General features: G+C 42.7%; 2 protein-coding genes across 4 annotated transcripts; one reads left to right on the top strand and one right to left on the bottom strand.

Moving 5' to 3' along the window:
- Window positions 1–2,185: 2,185 nt before the first annotated feature.
- Window positions 2,186–10,093, top strand: LOC108277757 (T-lymphocyte activation antigen CD80). 3 transcript variants are annotated; one of them, XM_017490654.3, is made up of 8 exons: window positions 2,186–2,296; window positions 2,740–2,925; window positions 4,548–4,591; window positions 4,797–5,117; window positions 6,603–6,893; window positions 7,024–7,140; window positions 7,247–7,283; window positions 7,513–10,093. In XM_017490654.3, the coding sequence occupies exons 2-8, from the start codon at window positions 2,909–2,911 to the stop codon at window positions 7,514–7,516; spliced, it is 831 nt and encodes a 276-aa protein (XP_017346143.1). In that variant the 5' UTR covers window positions 2,186–2,296; window positions 2,740–2,908; the 3' UTR covers window positions 7,517–10,093. The 3 variants fall into 3 exon arrangements, with proteins under 3 accessions (XP_017346143.1, XP_017346141.1, XP_017346142.1); XM_017490652.3 differs by having other exon boundaries at window positions 7,416–10,093; XM_017490653.3 differs by having other exon boundaries at window positions 7,411–10,093.
- Window positions 10,094–13,865: 3,772 nt separating this feature from the next.
- Window positions 13,866–18,917, bottom strand: LOC128635276 (T-lymphocyte activation antigen CD80). Its single transcript, XM_053687316.1, has 6 exons — window positions 18,866–18,917; window positions 18,441–18,555; window positions 17,673–17,716; window positions 17,036–17,356; window positions 15,788–16,084; window positions 13,866–15,657 (listed from the first exon to the last, which is right to left on the bottom strand). Exons 2-6 carry the CDS (start codon window positions 18,500–18,502, stop codon window positions 15,290–15,292), a joined length of 1,092 nt encoding a protein of 363 aa, XP_053543291.1. The 5' UTR covers window positions 18,503–18,555; window positions 18,866–18,917; the 3' UTR covers window positions 13,866–15,289.
- Window positions 18,918–20,194: the final 1,277 nt, after the last annotated feature.

Genomic DNA, 20,194 nt, shown 5'->3' with positions numbered 1-20,194 from the left:
TCCAGTAAATAGGAGGGAGGGAGATCAGAAAGAAAAACAAAAGGCAGTACTAGTGTGTGTTCCCCTCAGAGAAAACCCCTCAGTCACTTCAAGCCACCCACACTCACACACAAACACACACGCACTCACACACACACACACACACACACACACAAACACATACATCATGCCTCTGACCTTTAAAGTATAACCTAGACAGGGTTCAAGGAATTACTTTAGGGAAGGGAAAGTGTCTTTTAAGTGTACACTAGGCATTTTTCATCAAACCCTTGTCAAGTTTAAGAGTTACCATCTCATCGCGGAGTGTACAGGGGTTTTTAAAAACCGTCTCATTCCTCCCTCCACCTTTTCATGGGACGGCAGCCTAAATAAAACTCCTTATCAGCACGTTACGTAAGCGTCTTCGTCTCCTTCTTCTTCTCGTTCTTCTACATGACTCCACCCTCCAGGCCATATGTTCAGAAAGAACTCTTCAAAATAATGAAGGTTCTTCAAAAATAAAAGGTTCTTCAGAGCAGTGGATTATTGCTCCTTCAAACTATCATCTCATAACAGGTTAAAGCGAGGTTTCTTTTGCGGGACTGGGAAAGGTCCTCTCGGCAGGAGTCACGCTTAAGAACACGACTTCGGGTCTGACGTTTGCTTCGGAGCACTTATGATCACACGGATTCTGGTGGCAGTTCTGCGAAAAACCAAACCATGCGTGGGATGTTTAAAGCACCGGTAAATGAATGGTTCTCTGAAGAACTTGAGAGAAAACAAGGTTGTTTGTGCAGCGTAAAAGGGTTTTCCAATGGCAGCAGACTGAATACCTCTTTTTTGGCTCTAATTGGAACCTTAATTTTTAAGAGTGTATATGGCACGTCGTAAAAACAACAACAACAACAACAAAAAACCCACCAGGTTGTGTTCACATCACGTAAGCGTCATTTAGATACATAAAAAACCGAGCGACTTATTCTGATTGGTCAGAAGGGGGTGAATAATTTTCCTCCAGCATTGCTTTTGGAAGGAGTCTCCAGTGTGAGTGCTTCATAAGAGGCAGAGGTACAGCCGTAACGTCCGGTTTTTTCCGTAAAACGACGACGACGACGACGAGATAAGCCATTATTTGACTTATTCATGTCACATGTTTACAACTACTTTAACATTAAGTGATAAAAAAAAAAATCATAAACAAGAATGTTCCAAGACGTTAAATATAGCTAATTAAATCTTTTATTTATTTATTTTTTAAAATGGTAACAGTAGCTCCGCTTTGTGTCAGGATACGCCACAATGCATCGTTCTTGATTAGGTTTAGTCCGTACACTCTGGTAGCTAACTAGTAGCTCGGGATGGTCACTGTGCGAAATTCCGCTACTTTCTTTTACGCCGGAAACACGCGAAAGTTTGGGAAATACTATGCCATCGCTACGTAAACATTACTTGCGATTTAACCTGGATGAACACCTGCAACACTGTAACTCGTAACATGCCGTGTTTGTAGCGGTAACAACGGACACCTGATGACATCGTTACATGGTTATGCTCCTGGAACACTCTCAGAACACACTGTAGTGGTGATTAAGGAAATGAATGCGGTGTGTGTTAGGTTTCGGATGTGTGCGATACGTTCCTTTATTGTCACCGATAACAAAAATGGTGATGAAAGATTGTGATCTGTGTGTGAGAGAGATAGTGTGTGTGTGTGTGTGTGTGTGTGTGTGTGTGTGTGTGTGTGTGTTTCTTTAGCGGTACAAGTGAAATTCCCCTCCGAGTGACTTATTAGCATCCCATCATTACCTTTTAATAATCTGTCCATTTGGCATGCTTTACTGATTTCAGTGTGTGTGTGTGTGTGTGTGTGTGTGTGTGTGTGTGTGTGTGTGTGTGTGTGTGTGTGTGTGTGGCAGCAGTTCTCCTCAACCTCTTTCTCTCTCAATATTTTCTCTGTATTGTATATCTCCCTACAACTCTCACTCTCTCTCACACACATCACTTGACTCTGTGCATATCTCCTTAAACCCCCCCACCCCCTCTCTCTTTCTCTCTCTCACACACACACACACTCTCTCTCTCTTCACCTGTCTCTCTCTGTATTACAGCATTATAATGGAAATTGTCCATGAGGAACCTCCTTTCATCAGAAGTGACACATCATTACAGTAAACTCGTGGTGCCACCCCCTTCCCCCCCCCCCAACACCCACCCACACACACACACACACAATCATATGCTGTGAATTAGAGCTTCTCTGATTGTTTTTGCCATTTCATCTCTCAAAAGCGACAGAGGAGACATCACACACTCACAGGTAGGATCGATTTCTTTCACACACACACATACACACGCACAGCGTATATAACCCATAGGAATGTTATTTACTGAGCACGAGGCAGCGAATATATTAGGGATAAGGGTGTAAAGGTAAGGGGTTAGGGAGTAAGGATTAGGGATTAGGGGTTAGGGAGTAAGGATTAGGGATTAAGAATTAAGGGTTAGGGTGTAAGGATTAACGGTTAGGGGTTAGGGTGTAAGGATTAACGGTTAGGGGTTAGGGTGTAAGGATTAACGGTTAGGGGTTAGGGTGTAAGGATTAAGGGTTAGGGATTAGGGTGTAAAGATTAGGGGTTAGGGAGTAAGGATTAGGGGTTGAGTGTTTTGGTTGGAGGATTATGAAGTAGAGTGTGTTTAAGAATTAGTAGTATTATTTATTAATTATATTTGTGTGTGTGTGTGTGTGTATGTGTATATTAGTCTATTGACCCATGGACCAAGTCATGATCAGTGAAGTATATCGGGGTTTCCCTATGACGCCATCGCCCCGCCCCCTCCGTGACTGAAGACCGATACTGCGAGTTCCCCTTTTCGTTTCTGTGGCTGCGCGCGCGATACCGAGCGTCTCTCTCTCTCACGTTCAGTGGAAATGCGGCGCGGCTCTCTGTGAGTATCAGCGTACTTTATACACACATACAAGCGTTGGTGTGTGTGTGGTGTTAGATGTAGACTAAACAAAGTTGTCTGAATTGATTTGTGTGTGTGTGCGTGTGCGCGCGCGTATGTTCGTATGCGTGCGTGCGTGCGTGTGTGTTAGGGAATTTAATTCTGAACAAGGAAGAGAAAAAGCCTTCTGTCTGTGTCGTCTATGTGTGTGTCTAGGTGTGTGTGTGTGTGTTGCTTTCTGAAACATATTGGCCTGTAATAGAAACAAAAAATATCTCATGTACACAACAGTAAACTTGTGTGTGTGTGTGTGTGTGTGTGTGTGTGTGTGTGTGTGTTATGAGAGGAGTGTATTATGAGCCTTTTAGGGAGGTCACTAGAATTGAATGGAATTAAAATCAAAACCTCACTAACTCAAAAACATGTAGATAAAATTGGACCTAATGGAAAATTCTATAATAATAATAATAATAATAATAATAATAATAATAATAATAACAATAAAGCTCTATGGTTCTAATAAACAGACACAATGTTATTGTAGACATTGAAATAATGCTCCTGAAATAAATCTGTACTGTTAGAAACTATGAGAAACTTTGATTGAACTAAACCTCAGAACCTCGCCCATGCTTACTGCGGAGAAGTTTGTACACATATCCGTTTTTGATTGTTTTGACCTTCTGTGCAAGTCAGAACAATATTGTAACCACTAATGACGCTTATTTATGCTCACCACAAGCTCACCCTGGTTAAACAGTGAAAGAGCGCCTCCTCTGGACAGCATGCGCTAAATCTTCCAGTAACTCAGTTTAGCCACTGCTGCTTGTCGGCTACTGTAGACGCGTGCTATATTTTCCTTGTTTTACAGGGTGCCATTACTTATATCCTAATAGAACACCTAATCTTGTTTGTCTTTATTTGTTGTGGACTTGTTTTGGGTCAATTGACTGATTGACTGATTTTTCACAAGACGTTCAATAAATGTGTGTGTTATGGAAACCGTTTCCACCACAGAGGGGAAAGAAAGTATTCAAAACGTAATCGCGTCTTTACTTTCCACAATTACGAATTTACGTCTCACAATTCGGATATTTCTTCGCGCAATTTGGATGTCCACGTGACATTTAGTGAGTTGCAAGAAATGTACCGACAACGCATCGGTCATTCTCTATAATAAATAGGCTATAGCTATCAGAACAACACTCACCAGCTAGCCAAAACAAGGAAAACCACAAAACTAGCGCTCTCTCCTTACCTGAAGTTAGTCACGTTTTACGTACCGTGTCAAGTGGACATCTAAATTGCAAGAACAAATGTCAAAATAATCCGTATATGAAATCGCAGTAACGCATCGCTACATGTATGAGTTGAAGCTGAATGTTCCTTAGACCCTCGACGATCGGTGTTCCGAATTTCACAACTTTTTACCGCATGGTTCTATCGGCTGCCGTAGACACCGTAACCAGAAGAAAAAGCAGAAGAAGAACAATAAGAACATTTAGAATAACAATACGGTGCTTGGCCCCCTAATAATAATAATAATAATAATAATAATAATAATAATAGGTGATGTTATTTTGCTCATTGCTAAATTTTCTCATGTTCTGTTAATATTTCAGGTTCCTGTTGGTCGTCATTTCAGCGCTGCAGCTAATAAGCGCAGGTAAAAGACATACACATACACATACACACACACACACACACACACACACACATACACACACTAGTGTTGTACTAAATAGACTACCAGCCTATCTATGAGCTAGCATTGTAGTAAACAGGCTAGTTGTGAACTAGCATCACATGAAACAGTTAACAGGTCTATTCTGAAGTCATGTGTTACAGCTGAGTGATGTGTGTGTCTGCAGGTGACGATCCTGTAGTGCACAATGTGCAGGGGATTGTGGGTGGAAGTGTGAAAATGCGCTGTGAGCTGGAGCACCCACACATCGTTAACAGGCTTTACTTCCAGAAGACAGTAAAAGGAGATGAAATCTTCATCAACGGGTTTTACCCCAGAAGTCCACTCACACTGCGTGAAGAGTACAAAGATCGCACCATCGTCAACCAAACGGAACTCAGCATGGAGATGTCTGAGCTCTCTCCTAACGACGAGGGAGAGTACACCTGTATCATCTTTTTCAATAGTGACTCTCCCATCAAAAAAAAGTTTCACCTCACAGTTACAGGTACACACACACACACACACACACATATACACACCGTTATCTAATGCCTGATATTGGTAATGTTCATAATATAGCATTGAAGTTCACTTCTGTGGGCTTGTTGATGCGAGAGGTCAGAGGACTGTTGCCAGACTGGTTCAAGCTGACAGGAAGGCTAAGGCAACTCAGATAACCGCCCCTTACAACCGTGGTGAGCGGAAAAGCATCTCAGAACGCACAGCGTGTCCACAACCATGAGGCGGATGGGCTACAACAGCAGAACACCACCTTGGGTTCCACTCCTGCCAGCCAAAAACAGGAATCTCAGGCTTCCGTATGCACAGGTTCACTGAAACTAACAGGATGACGTGTGGAAAGTGCAGGTGAATGTTCCAATCTTGTGTATGTGCATGTGCACGCTGGAGCCTCAGAGTCCTGTTCTTGCCAGCATTGCCTGGCACTGGAGTTGAGAAGAATTTGCCTAATCTATCCAGCACAGCTCCAGAGAAAGAGAGAGAGTGGTTCCAGATGCCCCATGCTAGGTGGCACCAGGATCCTCATGCCATCGTCTTCTGACTCTGTTTATGTCCGAGCCGAGAGGGTAGTCCTGTTTCACCTCCATTTGCTTAAGATTGTACAACTAGCTGAGCGAAAAGTTTTGTGGACTATCTATCAAGCTAGAAAAGCATCGACAGACGTGATGTACACATTCCCGGCGAGGAAGAAACGTGCACGCCTGTAGCCCGATGTGCTTCCGGTGCCTGATCCTGACATATCTCTGCTGTTGTATGATTCATCCTGACGTTGTACTTCTGCTTGGTGCTTTCTACACTCATGACTCACCTTCTGCTGCTGGGGATGGTCCCATGTGGATACCCTAAAGATTTGCACTTCCCATAAAAAGTTTATGCCCAAGTCTTACTTACCTTGTGATGCTGGGTTGGCAAAGTTCTGCTGGGAAACCTTGCGTCCCGGCATTCATGTTGAAGCACACCCCTTCCACCCCTTCATGGCAACGCTATTCAGTGGTCTCTCTCAGTAAGATAATGCGCCCTGACACACTGCAAACATTATTCAGGAACGGTTTGAGGAACATTACAAAGAGTCCAAGGTGTTGACTCAGCCTCTGAATTCCCCAGATCTCAATTTTATCGAGCGTCTTCTGAAAGTCCTGGACAAACAAGCCCGATCCATGGAGGCCCCACCTCGCGACTGACTTGCTGATAACATCTCGGTGCCAGATCCCACAGCACACCTTCAGAGGTCTTGTGGAGTCCATGCCTCGACGGCTTAGAGCTGTTTTGGTGGCACAACTGGGAGGGGGACCTACACAGTATTACGCAGGTGGTTTTGACACCAAGCATCAAGAGCGTGGCCTTGACTGACTGAACAGGAACATATAAAGATTGATTTTGTTTGCATCAATCCAGCTCCTCTAATACCTCTGCAAAAGTTTTCGTAACCCTTCCCTGTGAATCGTAACCTCCCTCTATGTCTGTCTCACAGCCAATTACAGCGTTCCCGTCATAACCCGCCAGGGTTGCGGCAGTGACCCAGCCGACCATAACTGCGTGATCGGATGTTCGTCGTCAGGGGGATATCCTCGCAGTAATGTAACCTGGGGTGTGGTCGGAGCTGACATGAGCAGCCTGCTGACGAGCGAAGGGGACCCTGTGTTTACGCAGGACAGAGACTCGCAACTTTGGAACGTGTCCCACGTTGTTATGCTGAACTGCAGCCGGATGCTGAACATCACCTGCTCTGTTAGGGGAGTCGTGTCACATGCTCTCAGTGTGTGTGAGTACTGTACACACACACGCACACACACACGCACACACACACACACACAGTCCAAGATGTTTTTGAATACCAAATAAGAAAATCACTCTGTGTGTGTGTGTGTGTGTGTGTGTGTGTGTGTGTGTAGGTGATATTCCTGCTACCCCAGATATTATCACGCCAATTGCAAGTGTTGTGCTGTTGCTGGTTCCCATTACCCTCATTGTGATTGCTATGATAAAGTGCAGAAGAAGACAACCCTCAGGTAACAACACGACGTCTGATTCATTTTATACCCACGTTGTCATGATTACAGTTTAGTCATAATGTTCTTCACAAACTTGTCATTCTTCTGTCTGTTTGCCTCACAGCCGAGCTCTCAACAGATGCCGAGCTTGCGAGTTTAAAGTGAGTTTGCGTTCCTTTCTCACACACACACACACACACACACACACTTTGCTGTGATCTCACAGAGGACCAAATGCTGAACGGTGCTGTGTGTTGCTGTGTGTGTTTCGTTTTTTTCTCCAATTAGCTCAGGTCAGGCTGGATGAACACGGCGAAACACACGCTTTCTGAAAACTTGACCTGAAGATCCGTGTGTGTGTGTGTGTGTGTGTGTGTGTCTGATGGACAGATGAAGAAGCAGACGGACTATCAGAGTTCGTACACACTCTGCAGCTAACGGACAAGCGCGGTTCGAAGTCAAACCTGCGGCTACGGCATGTCTGATCTGCTGGAAGAGCCAGACACCGCATCAGCAACAACAACAACATTCCTTTCTATTTTGTTTTTAAAAAAAAGTTTTTGTTACTAGAAGAAATGTTACATTTCTTTCGATGAAATGTGATCTGTCATATTGAACACGATGGCATTTCAGAACACTGACAAAACCGGCTTAACGTTCAGGTTTCTGTCTTTAACAAATATATTAGCTTAACATTTATTAACCTAACATTTCTGTAGATTAGCATAACACTCAAAGCATAGCATTCATCTTAGATAGCTTAGCATTCACAAACTGCAGTTTTCTACACGGAGGCACGATAAATTAAATACGCGTTAACAATTGGCTTGCTAGCTAGCTAGCTACTACGGAAACACGGTGCAAACCTAGTCGAACCTTTCTGCAAATCTAACATTACTGGAACTGGAAATCAGTTTAGCTCTATCAGTTTCTTCCTTCTCAGGGAAGAAAATGGCTGCCATTACTTAAAAAAAAAAAAAAGGGAAAAAAAAAGTATTAAGCTGTGTTTCCTTCTCACTGTTAAATGTTTAAACATCCAAAGGTTATAAATGCATTCCTGTTATAATGTGATTACTTTGGAAGCGTGTACATTTAGTGTGTGCGCTTGTGGTGTGTTCACACCGGTGCGATATAGTGCACTATTTATTACCGTCGTATACCTCTGAGAATAACGTGTGGAACACTGGACACACCAAGCGAGAACACATCTACGCCTGCGGCTGTTCGATTCCGGAGTCGACTCGGATTCTGATGGGAGTCGATTCCATGAGTCGACTCGGATTCTGATGGGAGTCGATTCCATGAGTCGACTCGGATTCTGGTGGGAGTCGATTCCATGAGTCGACTCGGATTCTGATGGGATTTGATTCCGTTGTCGACTCGGATTCTGATTGGAGTCGATTCCATGAGTCGACTCGGATTCTGACGGGTGTCGATTCCATGAGTCGACTCGCCCTTAGAATTTTCTCCAGTCCAAAAAAGACAGGGGGAAAAAGATTAGCGGTGCAATATTCATTAAGTGCACGAGACAGCTTCAAACATGCCGTTACAACAGGAGTTTGACAGTTAGCAAACTGCAAACTTAGCAAACACCAATTTATGTTAGCAAAACGTTCAACCTAGCGTTCAAAATAATTGGCATCAGCGATCTTTCAGCGCGCATTAAAAAGTTATTGCAGGTCAACTCTGGAAACTAGCTAGCTTGTTACTAGATGTTTGAAGACTCTGTGAAATGCACAGCGTTATCTGACGTGTTGATGTAATTTCCACTGAAAAAGGAAGTTAGAACAGGACATATCGAGTGGCTCTTTCCCCTTTTTAAATACCCAATAACTTTTAGCTTACCTCACAGCCCAGGCTACGCCGTACTTAACAGTTAGCACCATGGATTATTATCATGTTGGGGGCGGGACACTTCAGGCACTTCCATAGAGCATTTGATTGGATTTCATTTTGAATTTGTATGTCTTCTAAATGCTAATTTTGTCACTGTTTTGGAGCACACTAGCTTATAAATAACCTTAAGGTGAACATATTTATACTAAAAGCCACAAAACTGTCATTTTGATTTCATGTGGACTTTAAAGCGACTCCATTGTTGTCTAGTCTGTTGTTTAATTCGAACATTTCGAGATTTAGCGAATGCTAGTTGAATTAGAATAGCTAATTGTAACGGGCTAGCTAAAGTGTGCCCGATTAACTCCCGTCAACTCCCATGTGGTTTGATTGTTTGTTGACTTGTTGTTGACTGAACGTTTTATTTCGTTTTTGCGAGTAAAATACAGCCGTCGGGCTGCGAGGGCGTGTAGATGAGGGACGCAGCTTCTGCAAACTACATGTGGAGACAACTCTCAATTCCCAGATGCCTGGAATCAGAGACCCCGTTTTCAACCCCTAGGCAAACTCCAAACGAAACTCAGGGAGCATTCTAGAACGTTAAATTGGTCTTGTTCTAGAACATAAACTAATTGGTATTCTATTGTTAATCTACGAATCATTCTGGAACACTAAACCAAGGAGTGTTCTGCTGTAGAATGCTGCCTAGTTTACCTTTCTAGAGCGTTCTAGAACTCTCCTTGGTTTAGCACTACAGAGCGCTTCTTGGTGGTTCTTCTAACGATGGTTCTCATAAACATATGTACAGATGCATTCAGTCACTTTAAGGAAAGTTCTCTGGCATATTTTTTTTTTTATATTAATGCCCTACACATACTACAGGGAACTTCCTAGAACTCTGTGTGTGTGTGTGTGAGAGAGAGAGATTTTGGGAATCTATAAAATGTTCATCATCTATTTACTTTATTAAACTCTTGAATGCGTAGAAAATTGCCGTGCGTGTTCACGCCAAGTCCTTTATAAACCTCTTTCCTAAAGGAAATACTCTTGTCAGTTTCGTTTTATAAATGATGTTCTTGGCTCATTGTATTTATAGTGATACAAGTGTGTAATAAAATTGTTCTCTTTTTTTAAACCATCTGTGTTTGAACTTTTTACACACACAAACACACACACACTAATCAAATGTCAGAAACCCTGACAGCTTATTGTTTATCCATTGCTAGCTAGGTAGTGGGCAGACCTTGTTCCACCAAAGCGTGTTGAGGCTCAATTGAGGCTTTGGAAAGGTGCTGGGAGGTGAAGGTGAGGTGTACTCCCGAGATTGTGCACATTTACTATATCTGCATCTCAAAATTATGTGTAAAGGACAAAAACACAATAAAGGTGAAGGTTAATCCCTAAATATCCACCCAGTAATTTTGGGAACTGAGCAGCTAAGAGTCGGAAGCTCACCGCAGATATAAAACTGGGTGGGTCTGCGCTACCTGACCAGGCTGGGAACCTACAAGATGGTGGATTCTCAACTCGAATTCCCAGTGGAATAGTCACGCAACTATACTTTAAATAATGTGTTCAATCAGGAGGCAGTAATTGACTGGAAGAAAGTTCTAGCTGGGTGTCATGTCAGAAACGTATCTGACACTGAGATGGTGCTAACCTAAACCTATTTTGTTATTATTTGAGACTGTTTATACTGAGTTAGTCAGGACATTCAAACCGGAGAGTTGATGACCGAATTGCTTGTCTCAGTATAACCCCACGACATGGCACCCTGGGGTAGAGAAGACACTCGCCTGGCTTTTTTATGGGCTGGGAAATTTACGGTGATGAACGTCATTGGTATACGTCAATAGTGCGCGTCTTCCTGCGAATACCAGTTTCTGAATCCGCCTTCCATCCCAGACACACGATTGCGTCCTCTCCATCTTAGCAAGATCCTCTTTGAAAACGAGCATCCAGCATGGATCTTATCGGGCCATTAGGACAGTCAGCCCGAGAATATCGCTTCATATTAGTTCTTTTTGGACTAGGCAGACTATCAGATCTCGGTGAAGAGCATAGCAGAGGCACTTTTTTGAGTAATGTTCTGATCCCAAATGAGATCCTAATTCACCAAGGTACATCGTTTATGTCCTGTACACTATGCGTACTGTACAAACTATTGGGAAGTTATCTGCACCAGCATTTATCGTCCACAAAGAGGCAGGTCAGTGGCGCGCTTTAATGCAATGCTTAAGACGGTGGTTCTCAAACTGGGGGCCGCCAGACAGCACCAAGGGGGCAGCATAGAAATTCTAGAACATGATTTTTAAAAAATGTATTTTACCTGTATGTAAGTCAGGATTGCCAACCTTTGAAGTATGAAAAATTAGAAATATTAATAAGTTAAATCAATTATACACACCACTGTCACATAATGAGGGTTGGGACAGATGCAATTGCAGGTCAGAGCTGTAATGAAGATTATAATATCCAGAGGGCAAGGCAAAAGACATAAAGACAGGCAGAGGTCAGGTGATCAGGCAAACAGGCTAGAGCAGGTAATGCAGAAATCAACATCAAAGGGAAAGCAGAATCAAAACCATAACGAAACTATGGCAACTGAACAAATACTTCGTGAAGAACAAGTGTGTCTGATTAGTCCTCGGAGAAGGTGACCGGTCTGTGTGTTCCATTGGGAGTTGTAGTCGTAGGCCATGTTTGTAGTTCGTGGTGCATTCTGGGAAACGGAATCGCTAGTTTGGCGTGATGTGACGAGCACACTAAGAAACACATCAAACAGAGATATCCGTCGATATACCAATGTAGTGTTAGCGACACGCTGAAAAAACCCAAGACTATTTCAAATGGATACTTTTTTTGATAGAGGACGTAGTCTCTTTGCTGTGGAAGTTGATACAGAAGAGCCTAGCGTGAAAAAAACGAAATGACGAAAATTTGACGAGTCTAGGGGGCCACCAAGGGACGCACCCTACACAACGGGGGGCCTCACGCTGAACAAGTTAGAGAACCACTGGTGTAAGAATTTCGACATCAGATTCAAGATTCAAAGCAAGACGACACCCTCAAAAGTATACGACGATACACATATGAAAATGAATGTAATGTATATAAGTATGTACACATTTACACTAAAATATCCAGTGCATGTGCCGTGATCAGTGATCAGAAGTTCAGGGTTCTGATGATTGGGGAAAGAAGCTCCAGCTTGTCTCCTCTCAGTCCTAGCGATGCAGATGTGGAGGTGCTTTCCAGACTGCAGCCATCAGAACATTCCTTTGTTGGGGGTGTGAAGGATCCTTCAAAACAGCACTGAGATCCTAAGATGATCCTGTAAGATCTTTCCTGCTGTGGTCCTGTACCACCTGGTGTAAATATCCTGTAGTCTGGTCAGTGTTGACCTTGAGATCTGTTCAACAGGCCTCACCACCCCCTGCAGAGTCTTTATTACAGTGCTATTACAGTACCAGGCAGTGATGTTCCCAGTGATAATGCTCTGTATAGTGGTGGTATAAAAGGTCTTCTACTTAGTTGAGAAGATGTGGAACTTCCTCAGCGGTTGGATATGGTAAAGCTGTCTCATATTCTGTGTTGAAGTCGAAATGTATGGAGTCCATTACAGGTCCTTGCTGATGTGTAACTGAAGCTGCTCGCTCTCCCACCCAAGGGTCCTATTGATTGAGAGTGTTGTGTATGTCCTTCTGGAGTCCACAACCAATTCCTTCTTGCTGACATTTAGGAACTGGTTGTTGGCCTCGCACCCTTGTATTTAAGACTGAACTGTTCTCAGTGAACAGCTCTTTCACATAGTTCTTCCTTCCCATGTTGAGATGAGATAGGGTAGTGTGTAGGACATAGGAGATGGTGTCATCATGGATCAATTTGATCGGTAAGTGACCTGGAGAGGGTCTAGCTTGCTGAGTTGAGAGAAGTACATGAGGTCTGTGGTGAGTCTCTCAGAAGCTCTTCGGCACCACAGCGGTCAGGGCCATTGGAGAGTAAACGCTCATTTCAGTTGGAGTGGATTACTTGGACACAGGGGACAATGGATTGTGTCAGGGACAGATAGTGGTGAGGACTGTGCTAGTTGGTGAACCCTTCCGGGTATATCATCTGGGCCCGCTACCTTCTTAACATTCATAGTGCATGCACAAGCCTCCCAACAACTGCGGCAATCTGCTCTGGGAGATAAAGTCCACATATTGCTTCCCAATTCCTACAGACCTGTCCATGATCCAAAGCTTATTGGTCAAGCGTGGTGGAGGTAGTGTCAAGGCTTGGGCTTGCATCAGTGGCCTCTCCATTCAAGAGACTGAAGGGAGAAAAACCGCCCAAAACAAACAACTGAAAGAAATAAGCAAGAAATATGCAACCAAATATTGTGCTATTTACCCACCCCATTTATTATCTATGAATGAGAATAATAATATATTCATCTTTTGGAGATTTTGTCGAAAGCATCTGAAAAATTCAATTCAATTCAATTCAATTCAATGTTATTTGTATAGCGCTTTTTACAATAGACCTTGTCTCAAAGCAGCTTTACAGAAATATCAACACGGTGTACAGATATTAAAGGTGCGAATTCATCCCAACTGAGCAAGCCACTGAGTGGCGACGGTGGCGAGGAAAAACTCCCTAAGATGTTTTAAGATGTTTAAAAATTCAATGTGTGTGTGTGTGTGTGTGTGTGTGTGTGTGTGTGTGTAGCTCTTTAGGAAAGTTTTGCTCATTCAAAGAACTTACGAATAACTTACGAGTCTTGCATACATTTTTACATTTTCTTCACGTCTCACTGATTTCAACTAGCAGTCTTTATTTACATTAAAAAAAAACTTTTAATAAAAAATAGATCGCACACACACACACACACACACACACACACACACACAAGTACATGCAGATATATTTCAACATCTTTAATTTCTTTATTAAGAAACTCTTCTGGCTGTTTAGACATGTTTACATTTATACATGACATTTCATAGCAATTACTTTTTAAAATACTGATCCTTTACAAATTTCTATTCCTTGGAATTGGGAGAATAAAAGAAGACCTATATAGGTGTGCTGAGATATTGCTTGTACAAGTATGATTGTCAGTGAAACTTTACTCTTTTTTTTTAGACAAATGTAAGCGAATCTTAATTAGAAATAGTCTAGATGTGGATACTGACAGCATGTGACACGACTCCCCCAACAGAGCAGGTGATCCAGGTGTTCAGCATCTGTCTGCAGTTCAGCGTAACAACGTGGGACACGTTCCAAAGGAGCGAGTCTCTGTCCTGCGTAAACACAGGGTCTCCTTTGCTCTTCAGGAGACTGGGGGGGGTTAAAATTCCAAAAATGAGTTAATCACACACACCGTAAACACACTTTAGACACACACACACACACCAGCCGCTATACATAATGACATTATCAAATGCATTATGACGAATGCACAAGAAAACTTTTGAAAGACTGTGGAGAAGCTGATATTGGCGTACATATGTATACGTTTTTTCCCCCCATAGAACATACTATGACTTAGTCTGTCATGTAAGCAGAGAAGGAACTCTGAACTACAGTTCCCAGCAGCCACTGCATCACAGTCACATGACCACCTGCACCTGAATCACGTTCCTGTTAATCATGGGCATAACCATGCATTCTTTTGGGGGGTCGTGTCCCTTCCAATGTTGAGGAAATACCAATCTGTCCCCCCAATATACAGTACAAAACATTTTCTATATGTCCCCCTTTAATGAACCCTGCCAACGGATCTGTCTTTTCTTCATCTATTCTATTTATTTATGTCTATTACTTTTTAATATATTTATGACCCTGACCCAGAGGGCCAGGACCGCCAGAAGGAGGGAGTGTATTTTGGCGTATTCCGGGAGAAGCGCCTTTGGGGGGGTTCTGTCATGTAAGCAAAGAAGTAACTCTGAACTACAGTTCCCAGCAGCCACTGCATCACAGTCACATGACCACCTGCACCTGAATCACGTTCTTGTTAATTGAGCACTTATATATATATATATATATATATGTATAGCCACAGTTTGCACTGCACTCTTGTCTCACGTCTGTCTTTCTTTGTCTTTGTAACTGCGCTTTGTTCTTTGGTTTATGTTTAGTCTTTGCCACAGTGTTTTGCCCCAAAGTCATAGTGTCTTTTTGTATGTATAGTTCTTTATTAAACTTTAAAATCTGTACTAGCATCCGTCTCAACCTCCATATCATGACATAGTCTTCAGAAGATGATGGTTCTTTTGCTGACAGGAAGTCATTTAAATAACCAATCTTTATGTAATAACTATTGGTGGGGGAACATCTCAAACATTTAGGCAGATTTAAAGTGTGTGTGTGTGTGTGGGTGTGGGTGTGTACGTGTAACTGTGAGGTGAAACTTTTTTTTGATGGGAGAGTCACCACTGAAAAAGATGATACAGGTGTACTCTCCCTCGTCGTTAGGAGAGAGCTCAGACATCTCCATGCTGAGTTCCGTTTGGTTGACGATGGTGCGATCTTTGTACTCTTCACGCAGTGTGAGTGGACCTCTGGGGTAAAACCCGTTGATGAAGATTTCATGTCCATCCACTGTCTTCTGGAAGTAAACTCTGTTAACGATGTGTGGGTGCTCCAGCTCACAGCGCATTTTCACACTTCCACCCACAATCCCCTGCACATGGTGCACTACAGGATCGTCACCTGCAGACACACACATCACTCAGATTTTACATAGGAGACATTCAGAATAGCAAGGCGATTTGTGTGTGTGTGTGTGTGTGTGTGTGTGTGTGTGTGTGAGTGTGTGTGTGCGTGTGTGTACAGTACTCACACACACTGACAGCATGTGACACGACTCCCCCAACAGAGCAGGTGATCCAGGTGTTCAGCATCCTTCTGCAGTTCAGTATAACAACGTGGGACACGTTCCAAAGGAGCGAGTCTCTGTCCTGCCTAAACACAGGGACCCCTTTTCTCATCAGGAGGTTGCTCATGTCAGCTCCGACCGCACCCCAGGTTACACTGCTGCGAGGATATCCCCCTGACGACGAGCATCCGATCACGCAGTTATGGTCGGCTGGGTCACCGCCGCAACCCCAGATGGTTATGATGGAAACGCTGTAATTGGCTGAGATAAAAACAAGATAAACAGACACAGAAAGAGAGGGGGGAGTTAAAATTCCAAAAATTAGTTAATCATACACACTGTACACTGTTCACACACACGTACACACACCAGCCGCTATGCATAATGGCATTATCAAATGCATTATCACTCGGCATGGAATGCGCAAGAAAACTTTTGAAAGATTGTGGAGAAGCTGATATTGGCGTACATATGTATACGTTTTTTCCCCCCATAGACTTAGCCATTTTCTTTAAGATACTGACAAAATCTGAGTTTAAATGCATCGGGAAGCAACGATCTTGGATGATCTCGAGGGCTCTGGTGCCGCGTAGCTCGGGCAGGTGGAGCAGCTCTACAGTAGGTTTGGTTATTTCAGCAACTCACTAAACCAAGCAATGCGTAGATTCTGCACTTCCACTCGGCTATGCCGTGACGTGCGGTGTCTTTTCTAGTCTACGCCGTTCAGTAACACTGTTTTCTATCCTAGCATGATCAAGTTCAAGTTCAAGTTCGAGTGGTTTTATGATCATTTCAGCCATATACAGCTGGTTACGGCACACAGTGAAATGAAACACCGTTCCTCCAGGATCACGCTGCTACATAAAACAACACACTAACCAACTGAGACGACACGGAACTAAAGAAGATCTACACATTTCTACACAAAGTGCACGTGTAGACGTGTGCTAACAATACAGGACAGTACAATACTACTAAATAAGGACAAGCGGCACAGACGATACTGTAGGTGCCAAGGAGTAATAATATAATTTAAAATGGTATAAATGTAAACATAACATGCTCTGACTTAGTCTTCAGAAGATGATGGTTCTTTTGCTGACAGGAAGTCATTTAAATAACCAATCTTTATGTAATAACTGTGGAGGGGGAAACCATCTCAAATGTTTAGGCAGATTTAAAGTGTGTGTGTGTGTGTGTGTGTGTGTGTACCTGTAACTGTGAGGTGAAACTTTTTTTTGATGGGAGAGTCACCACTGAAAAAGATGATACAGGTGTACTCTCCCTCGTCGTTAGGAGAGAGCTCAGACATCTCCATGCTGAGTTCCGTTTGGTTGACGATGGTGCGATCTTTGTACTCTTCAGGCACTGTGAGTGGACCTCTGGGGTAAAACCCGTTGATGAAGATTTCATGTCCATCCACTGTCTTCTGGAAGTAAACTCTGTTAACGATGTGTGGGTGCTCCAGCTCACAGCGCATTTTCACACTTCCACCCACAATCCCCTGCACATGGTGCGCTACAGAATCGTCACCTGCAGACACACACATCACTCAGATTTTACATAGGAGACATTCAGAATAGCAAGGCGATTTGTGTGTGTGTGTGTGTGTGTGTGTGTGTGTGTGTGTGTGTGGGTGTGTGTATGTGTGTTTTCTTTTGTCAGCTTTTATTTAAGATCCAAAAGCTTCATTTTAGTTACTGAGGTTTTGATTAGGGTTAGATTTAAAGTGTAGCACAACATCCGTTAGTTGTATTAATATATATATATATATATATATATATATATATATATATATATATATATATATATATATATAAGACATTTGTCTAATTTATGTGTGTTTTACCTGTGCTCATTAACTGCAGAGTTGAGATGATGACAAACAGGAACCTGAAATATTAATAGCACAAAAAAAAAAAAACAATTTTGCATTTAAGGAAATGACCATTACTAAATAAGCTTAGTCCTCTATTATTATTATTATTATTATTATTATTATATAATTACACTAAATGCACTATAAATCAGCTGTCCCATTAACATGCTTGGTAATTTATACACTTTATAAACTAGCATTAGCAAAATGCTATATCCTGGAGTAATTTTTCATTTGGATTGGCCGATGAAAAAAAGTTGATATTGACACACTGCCTATGACGTTTAAATGATTTGGAATGTCGCACAAAAGCAAACACAGTACTTGATTTGTACATTGGAATTGTGTGCGTGTGTGTGTGTGTGTGTGTGTGTATAAAACCCCAGTTCCGAAAAAGTTGGGACAGTATGGAAAACGCAAAAAAAAAAAACCCCTAACAAACAAAAGAGTCATTTGAACATTCAGTTCACGCTGTAGTATACAGAAAGCACATTATTAACACATTATTTCATGCTTTACTTTGTGAATTTTATTTATTTATATCCGATGACTGCAACACACTCGAACAAAGTCGGGACAGTCGACTGTTTAGCACTGTGTGACATCGGCTTTTCTTTTAATAACACTTATTAAGCGTTTGAGTGAAGACCCCAGTTGGTTAGGTTTAGCGAGCGGAATTTTCCCCATTCATCCCTCATGCATTTCTTCAGCTGCGTGACTCTACAAGGCGTTCGTTACCTTATTCTGTTCTTCATAATGCGCAGCACGTTCTCAATCGGAGACGGGTCACCAATAAGCATATCGCATTTCCACTGAACAGGAGAGAGACGGTCGGTGATGAACGCTCACCAGGCTAATACAGAAAGAAGAACCAACTCATTTTGGTTTGCAGTCGTGACCTATGTACTCGGAATGAACAGAGTAAACAGTATGACTAGAGGCCTGTTTCACCAACTGAGTTCAACAAACTCAGAGTCACAGAGTAGGTTTTGAGTTGACAAAACCAAACAGGTCCACCCCGGGGTTAATTAAGATCTAAGCAAACAGGAATTTGTAACCCCAACGGAGGAGGATTTTCTGTCAGGACCTTGACGACCCCGCTTTGCCTCTGAGCCTAATTGACTTGGATACGCTGCAGTCCCTAGAAGTACAGTTGAGCTTACCTGGGCTTACTCCTGAACTTCAGTCTCCGCATGAATGTTTGCACACTCCCCTACCACCGGTTCCGGAGGGGCACGAGCTCCGCAGAATAGTAGCACATATGGGGGTAGGGTGATTTTTGCAGCAGGGCTAATAGCACTCTTTTTCTTTTTCTACGACCCAATGTTCAGAAGATGATGGTTCTTTTGCTGACAGGAAGTCATTTAAATAACCAATCTTTATGTCATTCTTTTACGTCATTCATACCATGACGCTGGTTATCAACTTTCTCATTCAGCCCAGGTTTTATCCCTGAATCAAGGTTTACTCAGCGAGCGCGTGCGTGCACATAAAAGCCAGACGTTTTCAGCAATAACGTTCAGCATGAAGAAAAAAAAAAAAAAAAAAAAGCAACAGGTGTTCATACTTCTGGTTGAAGAGGAAGAAATTATTCTGTGGAAATATGATGACATTTATTAAACCTGTGAAAAGTAACACTGTCGCAGCTGCCAGAGCTCGGGAACATTTACCGCACAACGAGAATAACCGCTCTGAAAACGCACGTATAACCCCAACGTAGTACGTGTCATTTCATTTACTCTAAAAGTAAATGTTTTCATTCAATATTAATCAAATAGATATCAATTCATCTGGGATTGTTTGTGTCTGTCTCTGAAAATTCGCTTCCTTCGAGGTGTCCTTCGTATCATTGGCGCTCCGAGCTCCACATCTATGTCATATTTGACATGTTAGGAGATGTAGGAGAGAGCTGTAAGGAGATATAAGTTGCAAGTGCTCCATGACGCTAAACTAGGAAGTGTTCTAGAAGGCTAAACAATATTTATTTGTTGCAGGAAGGGCAGGGTTTAGAGGACGGGATGATCTAATGAATGCGTGTCCACCTGTGTGTACTTAATTTTACCCGTTGCGAGTGAGCATGCGGAGCAGAGAGAAACAGTGCCAACGTCTCCTGGTGCTGTTCTGCTGAGCCTAGGAGTGTGCATGACTGTGGAAGGTTTTGGTTTTTGATTAAAGCACGTGTTTTCGTTAAAAAGGCTGAACTGAAAAGCTGAGCAGGAAATAACCCCCAAATAACTCAACACCGCATTCTCACCTGCCTCCTTACTTTCCCAGACCTTATCAAAAGGTGTGGCGCAGAAAGCTGGGTTCGTCGATTTGGTGTCGTCGTCCTTCGTGGAAATTGCGAAGTATCTCACCGACCTCCACCAAGCCAAATATCAAGCCTTCCTTGACTTGTGCACCGAGCAGAAATATTGCTTGGAGGTCCTGGTGATGGCACAGGCATCTTTAGAGCTCTTTGAGTGTGTTACGGTAGCATGGGCACGGCCCAG

Source organism: Ictalurus punctatus, chromosome 17 (genome assembly GCF_001660625.3).
Source record: "Ictalurus punctatus breed USDA103 chromosome 17, Coco_2.0, whole genome shotgun sequence".
NCBI classification, from domain to species: Eukaryota; Metazoa; Chordata; class Actinopteri; order Siluriformes; family Ictaluridae; genus Ictalurus; species Ictalurus punctatus.
This window is presented reverse-complemented; position numbering and strand designations above follow the sequence as displayed.

Coding starts and splice junctions, on each gene's coding strand:
- LOC108277757 (XM_017490652.3), top strand. Junction 5,118..6,602: donor GTTTCACCTCACAGTTACAG/GTACACACACAC, acceptor TCTGTCTCACAG/CCAATTACAGCGTTCCCGTC. Junction 7,141..7,246: donor CAGAAGAAGACAACCCTCAG/GTAACAACACGA, acceptor TTTGCCTCACAG/CCGAGCTCTCAACAGATGCC.
- LOC128635276 (XM_053687316.1), bottom strand. CDS start 18,502: ATGCTTATTGGTGACCCGTCTCCGATTGAGAACGTGCTGCGCATTATG. Junction 17,357..17,672: donor TCTGCAGTTAATGAGCACAG/GTAAAACACACA, acceptor GTGTGTCTGCAG/GTGACGATTCTGTAGCGCAC. Junction 15,658..15,787: donor GTCACATGCTGTCAGTGTGT/GTGAGTACTGTA, acceptor GTGTGTCTGCAG/GTGACGATCCTGTAGTGCAC.